At 38.1% G+C, this 20,674-nt stretch overlaps 1 protein-coding gene across 1 annotated transcript in view; it reads left to right on the top strand.

Moving 5' to 3' along the window:
- Window positions 1–20,674, top strand: part of DNAH9 (dynein axonemal heavy chain 9) — a gene marked incomplete at both ends in the record, with an annotated part of 237,237 nt that overhangs the window by 58,015 nt on the left and 158,548 nt on the right. Inside the window, 9 exons of the mRNA XM_083352326.1 lie at window positions 72–176; window positions 2,001–2,158; window positions 4,537–4,675; window positions 5,929–6,216; window positions 7,292–7,502; window positions 8,731–8,858; window positions 9,939–10,047; window positions 11,840–11,987; window positions 15,156–15,330. Of these exons, the coding sequence (XP_083208452.1) occupies window positions 72–176; window positions 2,001–2,158; window positions 4,537–4,675; window positions 5,929–6,216; window positions 7,292–7,502; window positions 8,731–8,858; window positions 9,939–10,047; window positions 11,840–11,987; window positions 15,156–15,330 (1,461 nt within the window). The remainder of the gene's footprint in view (window positions 1–71; window positions 177–2,000; window positions 2,159–4,536; window positions 4,676–5,928; window positions 6,217–7,291; window positions 7,503–8,730; window positions 8,859–9,938; window positions 10,048–11,839; window positions 11,988–15,155; window positions 15,331–20,674) is intronic.

Raw genomic sequence — 20,674 nt, forward strand, 5'->3', positions numbered from 1 at the left:
AAATAGATTACATGCCGTTCACTAAACAGATTCTATGGGTAATTTCCCTACCATCTTTCTCTCTCTTGCAGTCTTGTGGGAACATTTATAAAGGTCTTTCCCAGACGGGGGCATGGGGCTGTTTTGATGAGTTTAACAGAATCTCTGTTGAGGTTCTCTCAGTTGTGGCTGTACAGGTAGGTAAAACATATCTGCTAAATGCATTTTTTTTAAAAAAAAAAAAGGGGAGCGGGACTGTTGCAAGACTTTGGTCCAGTGGAGTGTCCCAATTGACCACGTTGATTACTAATCTGGGTATAGGTTCCAGTTTAGGGTTTTCTACGTGATCCATTATTTCTCTACAGAAAGGGTCTGCTCTTCTGGGTTAATACTCATATCATTCTTGGTGTGAGGTTTCTTAGTCATACTGGCTGTATTTCCTCCCTAGTAGAAGCCACTATTGGAATTTACTGTTTTTGCTTTCCCTAAGGAAGTTGACACACACTTTCAAATATTCTATTCTTGGGAACTAATTTCTGGATTGCTGAATTTTCCTATGTTTTTTAATTAAACATCTATAGGAAAAAAATGCCGGATCTGGAGGACGAGGATAGCACTTATAGTAATAAACATCCTGAAATTTGTGAAATGCTCAAGAAATTTCTACCGTATTTTTAACCTTTTGCAATGAGAAGCTCAAGATGCAAAGAGTTATAGAACTTTATCATATGTGGCCAAAAAAATCTATTCAGAATTTCCCTTTAATGATTAATTAGGTGCTGGTTATCACCTATAAAGCCCTACATGGCCTGGGTCCGGGGTATTTGAGGGAACACCTGCTGCCGGCATCAAATGCCCTCGCCCAGTGCGCTCCCACAGGGAAGGTCTGCTCAGGGTCCCACCGGTAAGAGATTGCCGGCGGGTGACACCCAGGGATAGGGCCTTCTCAGTGGGGGCGCCTGCCCTCTGGAACCAGCTGCCAGTGGAGTTGAGGACTGCCCCCGACCTCCGATCATTCCGCTGGGGCCTGAAGACCTGGCTCTTTGAGCTCTCGGGCCCAAGCTGAGGAGAAATTTATTTTAATTGGGGTTTTTTTTAATTGTACAGGGTTGGTTTAATCTTTTTTAAATTGGTTTTTTAACTTTTGTATGGTTGATTTTAACTCCCTGTAAACCGCCCTGAGTCCTCAGGGAAAGGGCGGTATATAAATGCAATAAATAATTAATAATAATAATTAATGAATAGAAATATTTGGTAATTATAACTATTAAGCAGCTTGACATAAAGTTGCCTATAATAATCTTGATAATGTACAGCTCTACCATTTTTGAATTAGGAGTATCTTCTCAGAGTCATAATTAGAGTTAATTTTCCTGAAGGACACCTGTCTTTGTATTTTTCATCCTAATAACTCTGAAATAGTGACTAAGTTTTTATGGGACAGTAAGTAATATTAAGGGTGAAATAGCTTGGTAAAATATGCAAATGCTATCTGATTTTAGAATGTTATTGCTTCCATCTAGTTTATTCTTCTTATTCAGAACTTGATTAAAATGGATAGAAATGAAAGGAACTGTCTTTTTCTTAATGCTTTAATAACAGAAGGTATTCAGGAGATACCATCTCTAAAATAAATCTTTGCTACAAGATGTGTTAAGGTTCAGGCATTGAATAGTTTAAGGAAACTTTTAGTTTATATCTCTTACATTTGATGTTATGCTTTAATGATAGATATATAATTAAAAATGAAAAACAGGAATAAAGAATTCCTCAATTTTAATTATTCTTAATGTAATATTCAAGTTACAGCATACCAAATGATTTTAAATGCAAAATTTGTTTAAGTTCTTATCTGTTTTAGGCAGCTAATAGCCAGCTCATGTCTGTCCCAGCATTAACTTATAAGCAGGTAGCCAAATCAATTAAAATCTATAGAACCATTATTTCTCTTTTTCCAAGATATTGATATCTTTTGTTAAATCCGCTAAGCTTGTTAACAAACTATCTTCTCTTACTGTCAGGTGAAAAGCATACAGGATGCTATAAGAGACAAAAAACAGAATTTTAATTTTCTTGGAGAAGACATTAAATTAGTTCCTTCTGTTGGTATATTCATTACTATGAATCCAGGCTATGCAGGACGTACGGAACTGCCAGAGAATTTGAAGGCTCTTTTTAGGTGAGGCAGTGACCTAATTTTGTGAAATTTGTGGTTGTGGTTTAATAAAAGTATTTACCTCATTTCTCATAGCAACAGTTGGAAGAACTGTTCAGCATAATTTAGTGTAGTGTATTTTAATTGTTTTAATGGACAAAGACCAAAACCAAATGTAGCAGAAAACAGCAAAACACATTATAAATAGCCAAAATGCTTACATAAAATGTTTTAAGGTTTCCAGAATTGCTAAACAATTGAGCGTGTAATAGTGATGGCAATTGCTATAAATTTAGTGTTCTTCTAGAACTATTTTGTGACCTGTCAGCTAAAAGGAGGCACTATCTCCTCAGAGTTCATATGAGTGGAGGTGTTATGACACTGAATTGACACATGGTATAGAGGGGGTAGGGTGAAAGCACAGGAGATATTGATTCTGTTTCTTCAAGCAAGTTAGGGGAGATTCTATCCTGTGCCGAGATGTGTTAAATCTTCTCTCTAGCAGCAAAGATAACCATAAATCCCACCAGGTGAGAGCAAAGAATGGGCAGAGGATGGGCAAAGACTATTTGCTACTTATTATGTACTTAGCATGGGAGAATGGCCTCCAAAGCAAATCTACTTTGTACAATTTTGGGGTTTGCTTAGGTTGTCCTGGCTTGAGTTATTTGATGATTAAGAGATCCTGCTGGTCAAATCAAATCAAATATACGAGGACACTTTGTTCTAATACTGTCCAACCTCTTTCAAGATAAACCAAAGTTAGACAGCAGGTTGATAACAACTACACCCAAATGCTTTGGCCTCAAAGGAAGCAGAATTCCCGGGATCCTTCCTTGGCTTGTGCTATTCAAAACCTTTGCAAATGACTTGCAAAAGATGGAATGCAAAGAAGGCTTGCTAAATTTGCAGATAACAGAGAAATTAAAGAACAAATAAATCAGAGTTCAAAAAATATTTTAATGAACTTGAACATTGTGTCATCTGACAGAATGATATTCACTGGTGACAATTGTAAAATCCTGCCTCTGTCTAAAAAAAATATCAAATGCACAAGGTCAGATTTGGGGGATTTTGCCTTGGAAACAGTGCAGGAGAAATGATACAGGAATCTTAGCAATGGTAAGCAAGTTGATTTGTGAGGATGTAAGTGAGCAGTGTGATTTAGCAGTAAAAACACCTTCCTCAAACAGACCTCAAAACAGACTCTGGGCAGTATATAATAAAATAAAATATTTATACAGTATATAAAGTTAAAAATTTAAAAAGAAGCAAGAATATTAAAATTAATTAAAAGCTGAAGGGAGGGCTTTCATGGCACCAGCCAGCCACTAAAAATTGTCATTATATTATACCTGACACTATTTAGACTGAACTTGGAGCAAGTACCTCATTGCCAGCTATGTCCAGTCACTTCAGAGGTGGCCCTGGACCTTTTGGCTGGGGAAGTCCATAAAATACTTATAGCTCTCCTTGGCTGTGTGTCTCATGGAGAAAGTTAGGGATGTCCTGCTGTACATAGACCAAATGAAGATAATAAACCAGGTCCAACTCTTGTTCCCTTTCATCATACTGGAACCATCCACCCTGTTGGTCCTTGATGTCGTCACCTCCAACCAGTGATAGCAAACTCCTTCCATAGTGTCCTGTGATACAAACAGCACTCTAAAACGTTGGCAACGTATGCATAACTTCTACATACTTCTGTGGTGCACCATTGGGATAGATCTCCTTCCAGTACTATTAGAAAAAAAAGATGATCTATAACAGGGTTCCCCAACCTTGGCCACTTTACGACTTGTGGACTTCAACTCTCAGAATTCCTCAGCCAGCCATGCTCTAGTCCAACCCTCTGCTCAGGTTGGCTGAGGAATTCCGGGGGTTGAAGTCCACAAGTCATAAAGTGGCCAAGGTCGGGGACCTCTGATCTATAAGTTCCCTTCCAGCTTTCTCTGATAGTTTATGTGGTAACATAGAATATAGGATCCACCTTTACTAACTTTGAAGAAATTATGCTGTTATTTGAACTTTAGATATGTGAGACTGGAGGAATAGTTTTAAATACTATTGAAGCAGGTCGGAGAAAGAACTGTCAATTTGTGAAGCCTGAAATTTTAGTTTGTTTAATATTTGCCTGTAGAACAGAAATGAAGGTAAAAGAGTACAATTCAAAGTTATAGAATAATCTTTGTATATAGAAGCTCCAGATTCAATTCAGCAGGATATTTTGAATGTGTGCTTATCTGTTTTACTTCTTAAAGAGCATTACCCATAGGTGATGTGACAAAGGCAATAACCCCCAAATCCAGAAAAGCTTGTCAGTATGAATAGGGTAAATGGAGAAAACATTTTGGTATTCTATAAGGCACTTTCCTGGTGCATTTTGTGGACTTTTTTTCCAGACCATGTGCAATGGTTGTGCCAGACTTTGAGCTGATCTGTGAAATTATGCTGGTGGCTGAAGGATTTATCGAAGCCCGGTTATTAGCTAGGAAGTTTATTACCCTTTATCAGTTGTGCAAAGAACTTCTGTCCAAGCAAGTAAGTACTTTTAAATAATTATATCGCATCAGATGTAGACAAATTTTAGCTCTGAGAACAGCTTCAGTGATATATTATGCATACATTTATTTTTCCACAGCATTATATAATATAAATTAGGAACAATTGTTCTCTTTGTTTTTATTCCTATCTGGATTGTTTTAATTTACCAAATAACTAAGGTAGTGATGGCGAACCTTTTAGAGATCCAGTGCCCAAACTGCAACCCAAAACCCACTTATTTATCGCTGGGTGCCAGGTGGGCATGGCCTACTGGGTGGGTGTGGCTGTGGTGGTCATGGAAGATTGGGTGGGTGTGGCCAAGGTGGATGTGCTCACCTCAATGTTGCTCATGGGGAGGGACACCTGTGGGGAGTGGGCAGGGTTGGGGGAGATCTAGGGGGTCTCTGGTAGGTGTGACGGTAGGCAGGAGGCTCATCCTGCAGGATAAGGCGAGGCAGGGTGAGGGTGCCATTGCCATGGGGCAAGGCAAGGGCTGGGGCGGCTGCTACCTGACACCATCGGCCCTTGCACACAGAAGCCAGCAAGCGGATGGGGGCCGACGGTGTCCGTCAGTAGCCACAATCTGCCAGCCCCTCGACCGGTGCACTCTGGGGCTCTGCAGCCCATCGCCAGCAGTTCAAAGAAGCCGCCTCCGAGATGGATGGTCAGCCAACAGCTGAGGAGGCGATGCAGTGGGTCGTGCCTGGGAAAAGGAGAGCATGCAAGGCCAGGAGGGACGGGGTGGAGGGGGAGGGAAACCAGCCATGCTGGGATGCATCTGGCCACGTGGGACCTCAGCAAGTTAGCAGGTGGCTGGTTGAAGAGGGACAGTTGCCACCTCTGAGGCATGGCGCGGGTGCCCACAGAGAGGGCTCTGAGTGCAGCCTCTGGCACCTGTGACATAGGTTCGCCACCACTGAAGTAAGGCGTAGGGGATGTGGATTTTACTCTTTCTGTTTCTGGAATTAGGATCTTCCAGGCAGGGTATTAATTTTCAACATTTCTTATCAAGTCCATTATACAAGTTGTCTCCTGATATCACTTCCTTAACCTTGATAGTTCCAGACTGATTACAAGAAGGCTTGGGTTTCAGGTCATTTCAACAGGAAATTGAGGATCAAGGCAAGAATATCATTAGTTTCTGCTCCTTTGATAGCATGCAGAAATATGCAGAGATATTTAGCTTCAGGCAGGGTGCATGTACGAGTTAAAATGAATTATCCTCTTCTTTCTTTTCTCCTCCATAATAGGATCATTATGACTGGGGATTGCGTGCAATCAAATCAGTCTTGGTTGTAGCCGGGTCCCTCAAGAGAGGAGATCCAGACCGTCCTGAAGATCAGGTGCTGATGCGCTCTCTCCGGGACTTTAACATTCCAAAGATTGTGACAGATGACATGCCAGTATTCATGGGTCTGATTGGAGACTTGTTTCCTGCTTTGGATGTCCCAAGAAAACGAGACCTCAATTTCGAATCCTTTGTAAAACAAGCTGTGCTGGAACTCAAACTTCAACCGGAAGACAACTTTGTACTCAAGGTAAGACTGTGACTTTCATTCATTCAGCCTTCAGACTGAAGCCAGAATGCTTTGATTTTCTTATTTTCTTTTCGAGATGGTAGTTTATTCTGCCTAAGAATAAAGGGAATATGTATATGTAATATATGCATTTAATTATTAATCTCTGATGTTGTATTTTGCATTGATAGTTCTTCAATTTTTCATTCTTTATCCCATAGTGTTTCACTATTGTTTCTTTATTTTATGAACGTTAGGGAAAAATTGAAAGCAAGATTGCCAAATTGTAAATCTTTTCTAGAATTCTACAGTGCAAAAATTTTAAAATATTTAATTATTTGTATCCCACCTTTATTATTTTTTACAAATAACTCAAGGAGGCCAACATACCTAATACTCCTCCCTCCTCCTATTTTCCCCACAACAACAACCCTATGGGGTGGGGTGGGCTGTGACAAAATAACGGGCCCAAGATCACCTAGCTGGTTTTCATGGCCAAGGCAGAATTTGAACTCATGGTTTTCCAGTTTTATTTTCTAAAAAAAGGTTATTGTAGGTCTCCTAAATATTGGAAAACAGCAGCCAGAATGATTGAACTCCCTCACAAGGAATCATTTCAGTGTTTTGTACCTATAAGCTTAGTAAAAAGAAAATACAAGGGGATATGAAAACGATAAGTAAAATGAAACATAGAGACATATCAGCATTCTAGATCTTAGGCTCATCGTATAACGTTTAAGCACTGAGAGACTCAGGACAAAGAAAATGATGTTCTTTATGCAGCACACAGTTAACTTGTAGATTTTTTTTTATTATCAACTTAGTAAACTTTTAAAGGGAATTAGACACATTCATGGAGAATAAGTAAAATGCTAATGATTGGCCACCAAATAGTGGACTTGTTCCCCCCCCTTTGTTCTGGCATGGTTTTTATTACTGTATTTCTATTTTATCCTGTTCTGCTTGTGTCTGTTAACCAGTTGTGGAACTTAGCTGTTTGGTTTCTTTTGAAGTGTATATATAGCACTTGTCTGCATAGCAAGTAGTAAGTGTAACCAAAATGTGGTGTTTTTTTCTCATTGGCTTCTTACTCAAGGTAGTACAGCTTGAAGAGCTCCTTGCTGTTCGACACTCAGTCTTTGTAGTGGGCAACGCAGGCACAGGCAAGTCACAAGTGCTGAAATCTCTGAACAAGATTTACCACATTATGAAGCGCCGACCTGTTTGGACAGACCTCAATCCAAAAGCAGTGACCAACGATGAACTCTTTGGCATCATCAATCCATCTACGAGAGAATGGAAAGATGGTAAGATCACGGCTGTGCACTGAAATCCAATAAAAAGGTTATTTCTTTCATTAAACTTGCCAAATCACACCAAAAAAAAGTTACAAAAAACCGACCTCTTAAGGGTTTGCTTTGAGTTGTTTTAGGACAGAACAGCTTCAAGGTATGATTGAGAGACATCTAGGAAATAGTCCATATTATCCACTATGGCCATCAAAAGAATATGCAGTTATATTATAAATGGTCTCTGTTGTGTTCAGATCTGTTGTGTCTGGAACAAACAGTAAAAATACAGAAGCCTCCCAAGCATGCATAGAAGGTTTCCTCAAATCGTTTTTTTAAGCAAAGGCTTCATTTTTGGAAAGTCAATATACTTTGACCTAAAGATGCTTAAACAGTTATGAGACAGAATTTTATATGTACAAATTTCATGGAATATTTAATAACAACAACAACAACAATAATAATAATAGGAAGGGACCTTAGAGGTCTTCTAGTCCATCCCCTGCTCAGGCAGGAAACCCTATACCATTTCAGGCAAATGGCTGTCCAGTCTCTTTATTAAAACTTCCAGTGTTGGAGCATTCACAACTTCTGGAGGCAGGTTGTTCCACCAAATAATTGTTCCAACTTTCAGGAAATTTCTCCCTAGTTCTAGGTTGCTTCTCTCTTTGGTTAGTTTCCATCCGTTGCTTCTTGTCCTGCCTTCAGGCGCTTTGGAATATTTAAGTATTTAAGTAAGAGTATTTAAAACACACCTGCACCTACAAAATATTTTTTCAAAGAACTTCCCCATGGTGGAAAACAAGGATATTTTTTGTGTTTCATAACATTTTGTAATTTTTCAGAGATACAAATTTGACTATATTGATGTTATCTCTGTGAAAATAATATTGAGCCCAAGAATTAGGGAGAATGAGTAAAGCAGTTGCAAAAGCTTTTTCAAAACCATAGTTCTTTTTTTTACTTTCCTTTTTTTTCTTAATAAGAGTGCCAGGGTAGTTTTTTTATTGTCCTATCAGTCTCAGCTGTGTAAAGTGATGTGAGATTATTTTCTAATGAGATTATTTATTATTTATTTGATAATAATTCTTCATTTCTTCTTGAATGCAATTCTATTCATACCCTTTTTTTAATTACTGGATTTAATTAAGTGCATCTAGTTTCCCTTTGCTCGTTTGCATGCATGTTGATTAAAACTTTTGCGAGTTACTAGTAAGTGTAGAGAGGATGCCTATGATCTCTTTAGGATTGTTCTCATCGATTATGCGAGATTTAGCCAACATCACACATGATGGCCCCAAATGGATTGTGTTGGATGGTGACATTGATCCAATGTGGATTGAATCTCTCAATACTGTCATGGATGACAATAAGGTAAAAGACAAGTTAACAGATAATAAATATTTTAAAGTATAATATATAGAACACCTATGGATTATCTTTATAGCGATTTTAGTCATAACACATTAAACCAGGTAATGTTTAATTGAGTTTTCAGAAATCTACCTTGAGTTTTCAGAAGAATATGTTCAAATAATATGAGTTATATTTTCAAATAATAATAAAATATTATTTGAACATTAAATGTTCAAATAATATTTTCAAATAATAAAATAATAGCTTAATATTAATATTAGCTTAATATTAGCTTAATATTAATTAAGCTATTCCTTTGGTCAATAGCTCTGAAAAATCAATGTACTCTTTCTGTGACTATTATAAAAAGCAGGTTGCAAGACCTCTGTCATTTACTGCTAGAACAATTGAAGTCAATTGGATTTCTACGGGGAATGTGCGGGGCTTCCATTCCCTATGGAAGGCTGCCATCTTGACTCTTTTCAACTCCCTCTGCAGATGTCCATGTTTTATGGTTTATGCTAGGCTGCCTCTGAGAATTAGTACAGAATGTTGCTGCTGCTAAAATGTTTTGAAGTGCTAGGGTTATATCATCCCTTTATCCTGCCAGATATATTGACTGCCAGGCCATTTTCTCAATGATTCCAAGTTGCTGTTTGGTACCTTTTAAACCATGATAAATTTGGGAAAATTTGTAGGACCACTCCCGTGAAGCTCAGCTGTTTTGGCCCCTTAACATGTTCCATTGCCTTCTTCAGCATGTTGTCTAGGGTGGGAGTTCCCTGATAAAGACTCAGGTTTCCTTCCATGCCCGACTCAAGACCATTTTCCTTTAAATAAACTAAACTAGTTTAAACTAAATCTAATCATTTAAATAAAGGATTTCATACTTCATTTAATTTTCATTGCTTTGCCTGGTTGTCTTGCTGATTCTTTTAATTTACGGTGTTTTCAAATAATTATGATTTTACAGTTTGTAAGACATTTTCGTGAGCCCTCTTTGGAGACATAATGTGAGGTATACATTTTATGCTTTCTTTTCCGAGGGGTTGCTGTGGGTCACATTATGCTTTGAATTTCCAATGCCTTCTTTTGCAGGTATTAACACTAGCAAGCAATGAACGGATTCCACTCAACCCCACCATGAGGCTACTGTTTGAGATTAGTCATCTGCGGACTGCTACTCCAGCCACTGTGTCCCGAGCAGGTAGTTGATGGAGGAAAGAAAGAAAACAGCTTTATCCTTAGCATGGCAAAATATGGGGAAAAACCATCTTAACTCTAGGAAACTTGCATTTAAATCTAGTGGCTGCCAGAGGTATTGGATTATACAATTGCCATAATCTTACAGATGGACTGGCTATGCTAAGCATGAATCATTGTCATGAGATGGAAAAGTATACACATTGTACAAACAAACAAAGAAACATACAAATGGATTAAATTTGCTACATAGAGATCACCTCTATGTAGGCTAGACTATAGAATATATTTTTCTTTAGAATTGCATTCAGAGAAATTTGAGCCAGAGGCAATGAGAGTTTTGTCTTAAGCTCTGAACCATGCTTAAGGATATAATGTTTAAGAATATGCCTTTTATCTAAGCTTATTACAGTTAACAACAATAGATGGGGGCCAGGTAGACAAACTGATTTGTCTAGTTTTTGATATAAGTACTTGTCAGGATATCTTCAGGGAGGTGATGCACGTTAAAAAAAAGATGGGATTTTGATTGTGTGATTATAGCTGCCATCTTGATTTTCTGACCCTTCCCAGCTGCTTCCAGCATTTGTTCTGGGCTCCACATTTCTTTTGTTATCACAGATAATAGTGAATGCTGTAAAATTTGCCTACCGAGTTTTGCCACAAATTGTAGCACGTATCTAAGTAGCTGCACACATATCAAGGGAGCCTTTGTATTAAAATCTATGTCTTCCAGATTTGCTTGGTTTAAAGCAAAACTGACATCAGGTATGTTTTACCTAGTATCTAACTGTATATTCCTGCCTTGTTAATAATAATAATAATAATAATAATAATAATAATAATAATAATAATAATAATAATAATAATAATAATGATGATGATGATAATAATAATAAAGTTGGAAGGGACCTTGGAGGTCATCTAGTCCAACCCCCTGCTCAGGCAGGAAACCTTATACCATTTCAGGCAAATGGCTGTCCAGTCTCTTCTTAAAAACCTCCAGTGTTGGAGCATTCACCACCTCTGGAGGCAGGTTGTTCCACTGGTTAATTGTTCTAACTGTCAGGAAGTTTCTCCTTAGTTCTAGGTTGCTTCTCTCCTTTTTAGAGCTGTGGTGGTTAGAATGCAGTATTGCAGGCTAATTCTGCTCACTGTAAGGAGTTTCATTCCTTTGATCCTGACTAGCTCAAGGTTGACTCAGCCTTCCGTACTTCTGAAGTTGGTAAAATGAGGACCCAGATTGTTGGGGGCAATACGCTGAGTCTGTAAACCACTTAGAGAGTGCTGTAAAGCACTAGGAAGCGGTATATAAGTCTAAGTGCTATTGCAATTATTTTTACAGCATGAATCCAGGTTCCAAATATGCAAATGCCAGTGCATAGCCAGTTCCTCTATAAGATTATGGCAGTTATATTCCAAACCATCTGGTGGGCACTACGTTTAAATGGTGGTTTCCACAAGTTAAGAGTTTGGCACAAAATGTATAGATTTTAGTCTGTTTTCTCACATGGTGGCACCTGGATGATTTTGTCAGGACTCAGAATCAAAGCAAGATCAGGGCCAGTTAGTACTCAGATGGAAGGAACCAGGAAATCTCAGAGCCATATATGAGGTTGGGAGAGAGAAACAAATACCACAGAAATAGGCATTACCTTCCCACTTCCATTTTACGGTTAGGAAAACAAGGGCATATCCATGAAATCATCAGGAGGTAGGTTTAACTTCTAGGGAACTTTCTACAGTAATTTACATGTGGAAATTCTAAGACTAAGCCCAATATTTTACTTCCTCAGGGATCCTTTATATCAATCCAGCTGATCTAGGCTGGAATCCCCCTGTGAGTAGTTGGATTGATAGAAGAGAAACTCAGTCAGAACGAGCTAACCTGACCATTTTGTTTGACAAGTATTTGCCAGTTTGTCTGGACACACTTCGAACCAGGTATGGTAAAACAGCATTACGGCAGAGCTGACACAGTTTGTTTAGTGAATTGCATTTAACATGAGTTTTTATTAAGTAATGATAAGAATCTCATATTTGCAAATACCTCCTAATATGTGGTTAGCCTTTGTTAAATTCTGCAGTTCATTTCTTGTTTGAATTCAGAGAGAGAGAGGGGGGGGAGCCATTAGATTGCAACCAGGAGTTAGTTTTCTATATCGCTCACCTTAAGACAGAAGAAGCCATTGCAACACCTATTTACAGAGTCTAATCATGTAATAACATAATACCAAGGAAATCTCATATAGCAGTGCACCTGTTATTTGTTGGAAGACTTATTCATAAGGGAGTGAGTAATCCTAAGGAATTTACACCTTAAGCTAAGTTCTGAAGATGGAATGACAGGGCTGATACCTCTCATTTCAGTGATCGCAAATATGTGGGGGGAACTTCATGAAGTAGGTACTTCTGCTCCACACTTAAAGCTTCTTTTGTGAAATTCTGGTTTTGATGGCTGCTTAGGCAGTTACTTTCTTTTATCTTGCTCCAAACCTTTCAACAGAATTGCTCACACATTGGTGAGTGATTTATACCTAAATTCTTAGTTTCTTTTAACAACTCTCTAATGTTTCATAAAGTGATGAATATGGCCTTCTCTCAGTCATCCCAAAGAACTCCACTCCTGACGATGGAGAGGGAAGATAGTTGTATGAATTATACACTCTACTGCAGTCACAAACAGAGTGGATGGCATAATAGATACTTCCCCTGACTCTGTTGGGTTAGAAAAAGCTATATTAACCCGAAATGTATGACTATCTCCACAAGAAGAAATAATGAGCTTTGAAGGAAAAGTGAGCCTTCAGTTAATTTCTAAACAGATGGATTGTATATTTATGAGCCTAGAATGAGGCATATCAGATTCCATGGGGAATTTAAAACCATGAAAGTCCAAGTTATTAAAGTTGACAAAGATTTGGAAGCCTTGGAGAAAATTATTGTTACTTTTCGTAAAACCAGATTTAGCATGTAAATGTAAAGGAACAATTTCATTGTACATCTGCAAATCCAATGATTTAAAGCTCATGGACATCTGATAAGAAACACCTTAAAAGTAAGAGCTCTACCTCTGGATGTGGAGGGACAGAAGCTTTTGTTCATTTACCTGGAATAATGTTTTCAGGAAATCTTATTGCCAGCTGACTTTCAGTTTGAAATACTACTACAGATGAGAAACAAAAGATAATCCCTCATGGACGTCTGCCCCTGTAATTTTTAAATTTCTGAAGTCCAGCCCCAGAGTCCATCTTCTGTCACTTTCGAGATAAACCACTGAATTTAAATTTCATGAATATCATGAATATTAAATAATGGCTATCCATAACTTCATAAATGTCAAATTTAAGAAGAGACTTTGCTTTGGCATGTAATTAGCAAGGAACAAGAATGTGAAATACTTTTTTTGTACCCAGCAATCTTTTACCTTTCTCCTGAAGAGATCAAAGGATTTAAAAGACCATCTGCTGGTGTGGAATTTTTAGAGGCTCTGCACTTGTCTAATAAGTAACAAGCTTGCCTTTTCTTCTTTTTTCTTTCTTTCAAAAATTGTTACTACTAGATGAGTATAGAAGCTTGCATTTCTATGTCTTTATTACCAACGTTGGAGGAATGTGTATTTCTCCCTCCTTCCCTCTCCCCCACCCCTATGCTTGTGTGTGTCAGCGATACCCAAAGACAGACTGAAGGTTTAAGATGGAGTATTTTATTTTTTAACGTTAGTCTAGCTGGGCAAGGTATCTTCTTTATTTTGACACTTTTTGTTTTATGCTTTTTAAAAATTTGATTCATATTCATTAACTTAAATGTTCTCCTGTTACGTATTTGGTTCTTTCCAAACTTAATACAGTGTGTCTGTAATGTTGGGAAACTAACCTTGGGAACTATTTTATCTACATGGAGACATGGCACTTATAGTAATCAGCCAAAATATAAATGAACTTAGATAAAAAAAAAACAAAAGAGACACATTTGTAACAAGCTGAAAAAATAGCAACAGATATAGTTATATTGTAAGAAATCCTGGAGGAGCAGATTTTCTTGAGGTCTGGGAACTGGACCAGATAAACCTCTATTAGCGGGTATCAAATAAAAATTTGGGATAGCTATTAAATTTAACAGTGACTCTAAAGCTGATGTGGCAGATGAGCATTTTGCTATGAAAGAGTCTTTATTTTCTTTGCTATAAAGATAGACAGTGGTATTGTTGTTCTGATTATTTTTTACGGCTCCACTAAGAACACTTCTGAAATAGACCATAGATTTTTTTTTCCAAAATTAAATTTTGCAAACCATTGTCATTAATTCTTTCTGGTCAATTCAGCCTAAAGCTGGATCCTCAGCTAGATAGGAATGCTCCAAGGAAACATTTATTGCTTCTCAAATTTGGAAGTACTATAAACATACATCACAGAGTTTAAAACATGCAATATTTTTTTAAAATCCAACAATAGAAAATGTACTAAAACTGTTCTAGACTATTTTTTTAAATTGTAGGCATATTTTAAATTTTTTGGACCAGAATCATATGAAAAGTAAAGTGGTGGAATAATCCAAATTTGAAGAAGTGTTGGAGGACATTCTCCTGGAATGTCTCTAGGCCAAAGAATGGATCAATAACCTAAATCCTTTGATTTATAATTTGAAGACTTGAAGAGATAGCATTCTGAATGATTTATCTGTTATGTCTGTTTGGCAACATATAGAATTACAATAGGCACTCTCTTTTTTGGTTCACATACTTGTAAACTTAACCAAAGCTTATTAAAAATATGAAATAAAAGTATCTGTTTCATTATTCTTTTCATTTGACCACTTCTGAATTCATTGTATTTGTGGTAGATCAGGACTTTGAAAGACTTCCATTTCAATTCTTTTAAGAGGATGAACATTTTAAAATAGCTCAAATATACAATTACAGTTATTACTTGGCCGTGTGTTTGATGGTATTTTATTCCACTCTGTAGCAGTGGATAAGAAAGTTATAAACAATGAACATTTGAAAAATGTTAACAGTTAAAAGAGGATTTATGTGATATCTGCTTGCATTGTTCAATGACAGTCACGCTAAATCCAATTAAACTTCACAACTGTTCAATTCTCCTATTATAGATTTAAGAAGATTATTCCCATTCCTGAGCAGAGCATGGTTCAGATGTTGTGTTATCTCCTTGAATGTCTCCTCACCAAGGAGAATACCCCTCCAGATTGCCCTAAAGATCTCTATGAACTTTATTTTGTCTTTGCTGCTGTTTGGGCATTTGGTGGTGCTCTGTTCCAAGACCAGGTAAGAAAAGTGATTCTATGAAAAACAACATTGATTAATATAGCTTCATATAGAAGACAATATTTGTAGATCGGGGTTAACCTGCAGGGTCCTTGGTTCTTGCCCAGAGAGCACCAAAGATCCCATAGCTTCATATATTAAAGTGGGCACTCAGTGAATTGGCTCACAGATCATTTTTAGTGATGATTGGCTTATTGTAAACCACAAACTTTCAGTTTACTTTTGGCATTTGGCCATAATTAAACCAGAGGATGACTTAGTATGATGTATGAAGCCATATCTCTTGACAAGAGCAGCTTGTCATTTGACTTAAACTTATCCAGAGATTCTTATGTAGAAACAAAAAGCATTCAGATCCACCCCATTGTAAGAATACTATTATAGAAGAAATATGTATAGTCATTTGGAGTCTAGTATTGCTGAAACTCTCTTTGTGCCCTACACAGTACTTCAAGAGGTTGTTTTTATTTCATCCTAGCAAGGCATTCCAAATCTAGATGAATGAATGAATGAATCTTTATTGTCAAAGTACAACTATGTATACATTGAGATTAGCTGAGCCTCCCTTTGTGCTCCCACCCTCCAACACACAGTGACAACAAACCCTCCATCTTACTACACCATGTGAACCAACTACACCACACACCAGCCTCCCAAGTCAATTCTGCATAAAATTCACAAAAGTTATTTCTCATTCAAAAGCCTAACAGCCCACGGATAAAAGGTGTTTTTCAGCCTGTTGGTGCGGCTGGCTATACTCCTATATCTCCTACCTGATGGTAGGAGAGTAAAGAGATACCATCCAGGGTGTGAGTCGTCCCTGAGAATTTTCCTCACTCTTCCAAGGCAACGAGCCCTGGCGATGTCATCCAGTGGTGTCAGGGAACAGCCCACAATGTCTTGTGCTGTACTCACCACCCTCTTTAATACTTTCCTATCTGCGGCTGTCAGACCAGCATACCAGACCACAATACCATACGAGAAGATGCTCTCTATACTACACCGGTAAAAGAGGGTCATTAGCCGTTGTTCTACCCTGTTCTTCTGCAAGACCCTGAGAAATTGAAGCCTCTGTTGGGCCTTTCTAGCCACCTGGGTTGTATTAACTTTCCAGGTCAGATCTTCACAGAGGGAGACTCCCAGAAATTTAAAGATGACCATGTTCCCATCATGCACTTGGAAATTCTAAAAGCAATGTGACCAAAATATAATGGGAGTCTTTGTTTTTGTTAAAATCAATTAGAGATGACTTTGAATGCCAAGTAGCATGGGTTTTACACAAGAAATTCTTAAAATATAATAGATGAACTAGCTGGAATGAAAATCACTGTATATTTTTTTCCTGTATTAGTACAGATCATATTCTTGATGCCATGAACTATCCATTACTAGTTTAATTTTGCATAGCTAATTTTTCGGGGACTTACGAGTAAGTGTTCTATTTGTAATTCTCCTTGAGAGGTCCTTGGTGTTCTCTGAGCTTGCTTGTTTTCTTGCAGATGTTTTATTACCCTAACTAGGTAACATTATCAGTGCTAGTAAGGAATGCTGTTTGCTGTCTGTTTATATTCTGGTGTCTTGCCTGTCTGGGTGGGGGGATTCTTTGGTTGGGCTGTTTACTAATGGCTCTGTGGCACTTTCTTGATTGGGGTATTATTTACTTGATTGTTGTTCTGAAGGTGACCTTGGAGTTAGTCTATGCTGATCTGAGTGCTGATTACTAGTGGAGAGGTGCTGGAGCCTTTTTCTCTTTTGGGCTGGTTGATTGTCTCTTTTGCATACTCTATAGATTTTGTTAATGTCTACGTGTCTATTGATGGCTGATTTGTCAGAGTGCCAGGCTTCTAGAAATTCCCTGGCATTTTTGGATTTGGCCTGGTCTAGGATTGTCACATTTTCCCAATTGAAACTATCGGGGAGATTTTAAAGGCTTTACACAAAATGTTCAGATATATTCAAGACTATGCTCCACAACTAAATTTCCAACTCTTTCCTCCTATTAGCCTACTGGGAAAAAAATGAACTAAGCCATTTTCTCATTGTTTTAATCGAGATCCTTTGCCATCAGGGGATTTTTTTGTGGGAAGGGAGGCAAAAGGCTTGTTCTCTTCTCTTCTTTTTTAATCCATGTGGGGGCACTGAAAGTCTCCTTCACTGATTTACTTTCCCACAAGACAGCTCCTTCCTTATTCACGATGCTTCTATAGCAAGAAAAAGAAGAAAAAAAATGGGGGGGGGGAGAAACTCTCTATTTTGTACATCTAAATTAGCCTTATTATTAAGTATTCATTTTATCCTATTTTTCAGCTGTTATTATGTCATCAATTTATATTATTCATTTTATCCTATTTTTCAGCTGTTATTATGTCATCAATTTATATTTCCTATCATTAACATAAGCCTGGAGTTCTCTCCTTATTTGCACGTTCATTTTTTTTCCAATTTTAGTACAAAACCTTGTGCTAATTGGTATGTCTGTTGCTCCAAAGTTTACTTGCTTGTTTTGAAGAAATTATGAAAATCTTTTTAAAAAGATTGAAAGAGTTTTGAAGAAACCTTAATGACTTAACTACATTTTTATTCAATACCTAAGCTTTTGTGGTTCTCAATCCATTTAATAAGCTACAGTATATGAGATGAAGTCCTGACAGAGCTTTTTTTAGTGTATTCACATTTATAGCTGTGGAGAAGGAGAAAAAGTTGAGGGAAGGAGAAGGATAACTGGTGAGGAAAAACGGTTTATTTTAGAAACAGAAAAATAAAATTTCAGAGTCTCATTGATAGTGAGCTTTCTTGTCAGATTTTTAATGGAAAACCTTCAACTAGTCTGTGTTCCTTAAAAGCCAATAAGTCTATTGCAATATTCCAGAACTGCCTTTGTCTTTTTCTTCTTACGATTTTTTTCTAGTTCCCCAGTAGCTGTATCAATCCATTTGCTACAGGCATTTCTATGTTGTTGTTGTTGTTGTTAGTTGCGAAGTCGTGTCCGACCCATTGCGACCCCATGGACAATGTTCCTCCAGGCCTTCCTGTCCTCTACCATCTTCTGGAGTCCATTTAAGCTCACGCCTACTGCTTCAGTGACTCCATCCAGCCACCTCATTCTCTATCATCCATTTCTTCTATTGCCCTCAATCTTTCCCAGCATTAGGCTCTTCTCCAGTGAGTCCATCCTTCTCATTAGGTGGCCAAAGTATTTGAGTTTCAGCTTCAGGATCTGGCCTTCTAAAGAGCAGTCAGGGTTGATCTCCTCTAGGACTGACCGGTTTGATCGCCTTGCAGTCCAAGGAACTCGCAGGAGTCTTCTCCAGCACCATAGTTCAAAGGCTTCAATTCTTTGGCGCTCAGCCTTTCTTATGGTCCAACTTTCACTGCCATACATTGCAACTGGGAAGACCATAGCCTTGACTATACGCACTTTTGTTGACAGGGTGATGTCTCTGCTTTTTAGTGTGCTGTCTAGATTTGCCATGGCTTTCCTCCCAAGGAGCAAGCGTCTTTTAATTTCTTGGCTACAGTCCCCATCTGCAGTGATCTTGGAGCCCAGGAAAATAAAATCTGTCACTACCTCCATTTCTTCCCCATCTATTTGCCAGGAATTGAGAGGGCCGGATGCCATGATCTTGGTTTTCTTAATGTTTAGTTTCAACCCATGTTTTGCATTCTCCTTCTTCACTCGTAACAAGAGGCTTTTTAGTTCCTCTTCACTTTATGCCATTAGAGTGGTATCATCTGCATATCTTAGGTTGTTGATGTTTCTTCTGGCAATCTTAATTCCAACTTTTGATTCATCTAGCCCTGCCTTTCTCATGATGTGCTCTGCATATAAGTTAAATAGGCAAGGTGACAGTATACAGCCTTGCCAGACTCCTTTCCCAATTTTGAACCAATCAGTGGTTCCGTGTCCAGTTCTCACTGTTGCTTCTTGGCCCGCATATAGGTTTCTCAAGAGACAAATAAGATGGTCTGGTACGCCCATCTCTTTAAGGACTTGCCACAGTTTGTTATGATCCACACAATCAAAGGCTTTAGCATAGTCAATGAAGCAGAAGTAGATGTTTTTCTGGAACTCTCTAGCTTTCTCCATGATCCAGCGTATGTTAGCAATTTGATCTCTAGCTCCTCTGCCTCTTCGAAATCCTGCCTGTACTTCTGGTAGTTCTCGATCCACATACTGCTGGAGTCTAGCTTGTAGAATTTTAAGCATAACTTTACTAGCATGAGAAATGAGTGCAATGGTGCGATAGTTTGAACATTCTTTGGCACTGCCTTTCTTTGGAATTGGAATGTAAACTGATCTTTTCCAATCCTGTGGCCACTGTTGAGTTTTCCAAATTTGCTGGCAAATTGAGTGTAGCACTTTTACTGCATCGTCTTTTAAGATTTTGAATAGCTCAGCTGGAATACTGTCACCTCCACTAGCTTTGTTGTTGCTCAGCTTTTCTAAGGCCCACTTCACTTCACATTCTAGAATGTCTGTCTCGAGGTCAGTGACCACCTCATTGTGATTATCAGGGACGTTAAGCTCATTCTTGTATAGTTCTTCTGTGTAATTTTGCCACCTCTTCTTAATCTCTTCTGCCTCTGTTAGGTCCCTGCCGTTTTGGTCCTTTATCATGCCCATTTTTGCATGAAACATTCCTTTCATCTCTCCAATTTTCTTGAAAAGATCTCTGGTCCTCCCTATTCTATTGTTTTCTTCTATTTCTTTGCATTTTTCATTTAAGAAGGCATTCTTATCTCTTCTAGCTATTCTTTGGAATTCTGCATTTAATTGGGCATATCTTTCTTTTTCTCCCTTGCCTTTCGCTTCCCTCCTTTCCTCAGCTATTTGCAAAGCTTCCTCAGACAGCCATTTTGCTTTCTTGCATTTCTTTTTCTTTGGGATGGTTTTGGTTGCTACCTGTTGTACAATGTTGCGAACCTCTGTCCATAGTTCTTCAGGCACTCTGTCTATGAGATCTAATTCCTTAAATCTATTTGTCACCTCTACTGTATATTGAACAGGGATATGATTTAATTCATACCTGACTGGCCTAGCGCTTTTCCCTACTTTCTTTAATTTAAGCCTAAACTTTGCAACAAGAAGCTCATGGTCTGAGCCACAGTCAGCTCCTGGTCTTGTTTTTACTGACTGTATAGAGCTTCTCCATCTTTGGCTGCAGAGCATATAGTCAATCTGATTTCTGTGTTGACCGTCTGGTGATGTCCATGTGTAAAGCCTTCTCTTGGGTTGTTGGAAAAGAGTGTTTGCTATGACCATCGTATTCTCTTGACAAAATTCTATCAGCCTGTGCCCTGCTTCATTTTGTACTCCAAGGCCAAACTTGCCTGTTATTCCAGT

This window comes from Vipera ursinii, assembly GCF_947247035.1.
Source record: "Vipera ursinii genome assembly, chromosome: 2".
Classification (NCBI taxonomy): Eukaryota; Metazoa; Chordata; class Lepidosauria; order Squamata; family Viperidae; genus Vipera; species Vipera ursinii.